At 52.1% G+C, this 5,596-nt stretch overlaps 1 protein-coding gene across 4 annotated transcripts in view; it reads left to right on the top strand.

Annotated features, from left to right (window-relative positions):
* The window catches only part of CAMK2A (calcium/calmodulin-dependent protein kinase II alpha), a 61,500-nt gene that overhangs the window by 13,233 nt on the left and 42,671 nt on the right, over nt 1–5,596 (top strand). For all 4 annotated transcript variants that reach the window (XM_004686881.2, XM_012727901.1, XM_012727902.1 and 1 more), the window contains exon 2: nt 1,153–1,247. In XM_004686881.2, the coding sequence (XP_004686938.1) occupies nt 1,153–1,247 (95 nt within the window). The remainder of the gene's footprint in view (nt 1–1,152; nt 1,248–5,596) is intronic.

Genomic DNA, 5,596 nt, shown 5'->3' with positions numbered 1-5,596 from the left:
CTGCTCCCCTCAGCAGTGTACTTCATCGATCTGCCTGTTCTGTTCCCCACTCTGTCTCTGGTGAAGCCTCTCACCGCCCCCTGAGCCTCTGGCCTGTACCCCAGTTCTGTATGCACAAATAAATAAATCTTTAAAAAAAAAAAATCCCAGGAGACCTTTAAAACATATGAAAAGATGCTCGGCCCCTCCTAAAACGAGAATTGGATATCCAGCCTGCACCTAGCCTTTCCATGTTCCACCTGTTCCCTAGCAAAGATAAGAAAGTCTAATAACCCATTGCGTTGTCAAGAGCGAAGGAAATATTGTTCACTCACACACTAGTGGGAGTTGGAAGTTGGCACCACCTCTAAAATGAATAATCTCCTGTTGTCTGTCAAAATTGCCAAGCCATACTTACCATTTGATCAAAAAACACCAGTTCTAGAAGTTTATCCACAAATACTTGCACAAATGGGAGACATAATTAATCATCGCAGTCCTGCTTATAATAGTGACAAATAGAAACAAACCTAACCTAACTTTTAGGTAGATTATGCAACTATTTTTGCATACCTAATATGCAAATATTATCTAATGAGGAGATCCTTATATTGTAGCTTGGAAGGAGATCTCCAGAATATTGACTGGAAAGGAGGGTCGGGGTGGGGCCCACCTGGTGGGAGGATTCTTTGGGCCCAGTGATTCCAGAGTGGGGCTCTGTGGGAGCATGTCTGAGAGGAAATGCTCTAGGACCTGGAAGCACTTTGAAGAGGGGGCACTTGGAAGAGACGGGGCACAGGGGTGAGGGAGCCGTCTCACTACATTTTTGTACCTTTTGAACTTTGAAGTGTTGTCATGTGTCATCTAATCAAATAAGAAAGAACTCAAAACTTTCATGGACCCACTGGATTCTGCGATTTTAACACAACATGATTTTACTGTTTTGTAATTTATGATCTAACTTATTATGACTGATTACAACACTGGAAGTCCATCTCTCTCTCTCATGAAGCCGGATGCGTGAAGTTCACTCCCATGCAATGCCCCCATGAACTCCAGCGGCCCCAGTGGAGGGCTCCCTCCCTCACACAGCAGCTGCATGGGCTCTGGCTTCCCCTGGCCACACAGCGCTTGGGGGTCTCTCTCATTCTCATGCCTTCTCTATCCTTTCAGGGGAGCCTTCTCAGTGGTACGCAGGTGTGTGAAGGTGCTGGCCGGCCAGGAGTATGCTGCCAAGATCATCAACACCAAGAAGCTTTCAGCCAGAGGTAGGCGGGGAATCCATACCTGGTACACTCTGGGGGCTTCTTCCCTTTGCTTCCCACCACGCTTCAGGTTAGAACCCAGACCTGTCTCTCTCCCTGGGTGATGCTCCTGGAAAGGTGGGGTTCTCCTTCTGTGGGTTGTATGGAAACAGACCCATTGTTTCCTTCCTTTGGGAAGAATCTAGCCACTCCCATAGGCCAGCACGCTGCTCCCCAGTCGACTGGAAGCTACAAAGCACTAGTGACTCTTCCTGTCCCTGCTTTTCTGCCATGACCCTTTACACCTGAATGCCCTCACCTGGATCCTTACAAGAGTGGCTCTTTCTCCACCTCCAAGTCCCAGATCAATGCCACATGCCTTGATGGCCACCCCTCTCCCAAGTTTAAGGAGGTCATCCTCACTCTGGATCTCTCTTAGCTGTTTACTTCCTTAGTGACTTTCCCCCAGTTGGGCTTAGCCCATTTTCTGGTTTGGCTCCTTATTTGAGACCTGGAAGTGTCTGCTCCCAGAGGGTGGGGAACGTTCTCATTTGTGACCCAGCACCTAAAGTCAGCTCAGTTCTGGGGGCACTAGCTGTAATCCCAGTGGCTCCAACTTGTGTCCTGTGGACACCTGACACATGGCTTTGCCACACAGGGGACTTTTGGCTCCTAATGTCTCCTTGACACAGTGGTTCCCAAACCTGTCCCCATACCAAGTTTCCCTGGAGAGCTTCAAAACCCCTTGGTGTCTGGGTTTCTGGCCCAGGGGTGTGGTTAGTTGGGACTGTGATATGGGTTCTGGTAAGTCTTGGAAGTCTTGGAAGTATTCCTAGCCCCACAGAGCGCTCAGGAGTGCTCACCAGGAAGTTATTAGAAATGCAACTTCTTGAGCCTTACTCCAGGCTCAAGGAAGGCTTAAGGAAATCTGCATTTTCACAAGATACACAGGTGACTGGTAGGAACATTAAAACTTAGGAAGCCTTTGCAGGAGACTTGCTCCTTGCCCTTCACATATCCTGGGGGTGACCCGAGGCATGTGAGGATGGGCCATCATGAAACATCCAGTCTCACTCTGAATACTGCCTTGGGGACCACCTTGTCGGTGGGCCTGCTGGGTGCAGTGATGCAGGTATGGGCTGTACAGCCCTTGGCATGCATTTGGGGGGGAAGACACAATTTGGGGGCTGTTTTGTCCAGGTGTTTGCCTGGCACAGGCCTCAGCTGGGTCTGGGCTGCAGCCCAGCAGGTGTGGGGTTCACACAAGTGCTACACGGTATTCATAGGTCTCCCAGCAAGACTCATGTTGGATGCATGTTGCTGCCTTTCATCCCTGGCTCTGTTGCCAGGAGCCTAGCATTTTCTCCTAGTTACCCAAGCCCCCTTAGGCAGCCCAGTGTCATGCAGGGACAAGAGGGTCAGCAGAGGGGAGCGAGAAGCCGAGGTGGGCTCTGAAGACCCAGGGCTTCTGGGTGGCATACGGTCTGAACAAAGGCTGAAGTGAAAGGCCCAGAGCCAGGGCCAGGGCTGGGCAGCCAGAGGGGCAGGGGCGGGTGTGGAGGGTGGGGGGCGTTTGCCTCCAGATGCCACTGTGGTGGGATGAGTGGCCATGTGGCACCCCCTTTGAGCTTGGTGTTGGCAGGGGTAAGGGCAGAGGTCCCAATCTCTGAGATGCCATGGTGACAGGACTAGAGCCACGACTTGGGGTGACATGCTGAGGTTGTCCAGGTGGAAGGTGGACCCAAGGTCTTCCTGGATGCTGGGTTCCTGAAGCAGTTCACCACAGAAGGACATTGCCTCTTTTCTGGGAGGTGACTGGGCTCTCTTGGGACAGCATAGAGCCACACAGAGTGACAGCCCTAGCTCTATGGGCAGCCCTGAGGCAGGTGGCTCAAGCTCAGGTGGGCTTAGAGGTTGGGGGTGGGGAGCCTCTCAGGGGAAGCTTCCAGAAGCTTTTCTCCCCAGCAGGGAGGGAGGAACAGCGCTTCTTGAGCAGATTTCTTTGTTTGTCACCCTTGGTCGGGAGAGGTTTGATGATGGATCTTTGGCAACACACACTAAGCTTCTCGCTGGCACTCTGGGGGTGACTTGGTAGTTGGAAACAGGAGCCTTGGGGGCGTCTGTCTGCCCCTCCCAGGAGCCACATTTCCCCTGCCCCACCCGCTTGGCCTCTTGCAGTGACTGGTTCCCAAATGCAGGAGAGATTTTTTAATCTATAGTTTTAAACTTGTCTTTTAAATAAAGACATCGTAACATAAACAAGTCAAAGAAACCATAAAGATGTGAGATGAAAAGTAAACACTGCCCGTCCTAATCCCAGCCAAATCTCCTTGGTTGTCTTTAAAAATATGCAGCCCAAGTTCCTAGGCAGGACTCCGGCACAGACGGAGAAGGCTAAGGAACACCGTGGGGCATCTGGGGGGTGCAGCCCAAGGTGACTGGCTTGGGGAAGTGACCTCCGGCCCTACTGTCCATCCCAAGGGCTGAAGGTCACTTCCAAGACTCCCTGCAGAGACCCCGGGAGGTGTGACCTCGGTCAGGTTGCCCTCCAGCATCAAACCTGTGAGGAGGTCCCACAGATCAAGTCCTTCTTTCCCTCTTCCTCATCTTTCTCTCAGTCTCTGCCAGTCACTCTGGGGCCTTGGGGTTTTCTCCAGCAGCCCAGCACTGGGAGCTCCTGTTGAGCCCTACAGAAGGCCGGGCCATAACCTGTTCTCCCCTGGCTCCTGTGCCTCCAAGGAGACCCCACTGTCTGTTGCAGCCACTCCCCGCACTGGCAGAGCCCCCAGGCCACCCCACTGCTTCCATGCTGCCCCCACTCCCGCTTTACCTTACTGTGCATCTCTCCTCTGCCCCCCGGCACTGGCTGGTTGCAGAAGCTGTACCCCCGAGTTTCCACCCACCCCCGCACACATCTGAACTGGGTACATTCAGAAAGCAAGAGGGTAGTGTGAATGGGTAGCGCAGGACTGACGCTCAGTGAAGTCAGGTGGGGAAGCTTTCTGAGGAGCTGACTTTAGGCTTGAACCGGTCTGAGAAGGCAGCAGCTACAGGAAAGCCCAGGAGGAGAAATTTCCAGGTCGAGGGCTCGGCAGGAGCAAAGCCCTGAGGTGGGAAGGGGCTTATGTGCTTGAGGCCAGAAAGGAGGCTCATGTGTCTGGGCTTCAGGCTGAAGCAGGGCCCTGTTGTTCTGACTGAATTACACAGACCGTGGCCTCTCGTAGCCATGGCTCTGCCTCTGTGCATGCAACTGACTGCACATTGAAAATCCAGGGTGCTGCAGAGCTGCCCTGCCAGCGGTTGGGCCTGTACCGATACAAGTACACACGCATCTGGACAAGGACATCCTTAAAATTGCCATTATTCCCTAAACCATATAGCGTAACAGCTATTTATTTAGGTGTCGCAAGTTATATAGAGGTGATTTAGCACATAGGTGAGGTTGTAGGTCAGTTATAGGAAAACAGTGCCCCACTTTACAGAAGGGACTGGAGCATCCGTGGCTTTTGGTATCTGGGGAAAAGCGGGGGGTCCGGGAACAATCCCCCATGGAGGCAGAGCACTGAGTGTACACTGTGGAGCTGTGGGAGCACCTGAAGCCAGGGGTAACAGAATCTAATTTGTGTTTTAGAAAGAGTCTGTGTCTGCCAGGGCATACGGGGGTGGGGTACAGGCAAGGGAAAGTCCAGGAATGGGGCCTCAGGGCTCTGAGTTCTTGTACACTCTGATGAGTGATCTTGATAAAGGAACTGCTCCTCATTTACTGGGCCCTAGATTCCCTCCTTTCACAGCAGAGAAGCACCTCAGATGTCACAAGAAGAACTGTTCCTCCATTTCTTGAGTTTTCCTGCATATTATAAAATGAAGACATTTCAGTCTTACAAAAGTCATTGCATAATGTATATGCTTACATTCAACAAATTAATGCTTTTAGCTGCAGCGCGATCATCGTGTACTATGCACAAGATGACTGCACCATGTATAAAAATAATTAGTCCTGGCATTTCCAGCAGTGAGGCCTGATAGCCAGGTTCAAGTTTGAAGTTGCAAGACCCGCATTTCCTTCTCTTGGTGTGACTGTCCTGGGTGACTGTAAATGGAAAAGATGTCAGAATTCTGGATTTGGGCCTCTGCCCCTGGCATCTGGGCCAAACGGGGCCAGTCTTGTCTGATAGGCCCAGCTTTCATCTGCTCGCTCTCTGGTTCAGCTGGGAGGAGACAGGGCACAGAGCCAGGGGAGGGTCCAGCTTCCCTCAGCTACAAGAGGATCCTTCTCCTCCACCCAGGAATTGGCCTCCACAACCTGGAAAATGTAGAAGATCGGGAAAGAAGGAAACCCCTCAGCTCCCCCAACCCCCCCCCCCCCCCCCCCC

Source organism: Condylura cristata, unplaced genomic scaffold (assembly GCF_000260355.1).
Source record: "Condylura cristata isolate star-nosed mole 26May11 unplaced genomic scaffold, ConCri1.0 scaffold00021, whole genome shotgun sequence".
Classification (NCBI taxonomy): Eukaryota; Metazoa; Chordata; class Mammalia; order Eulipotyphla; family Talpidae; genus Condylura; species Condylura cristata.
This window is presented reverse-complemented; position numbering and strand designations above follow the sequence as displayed.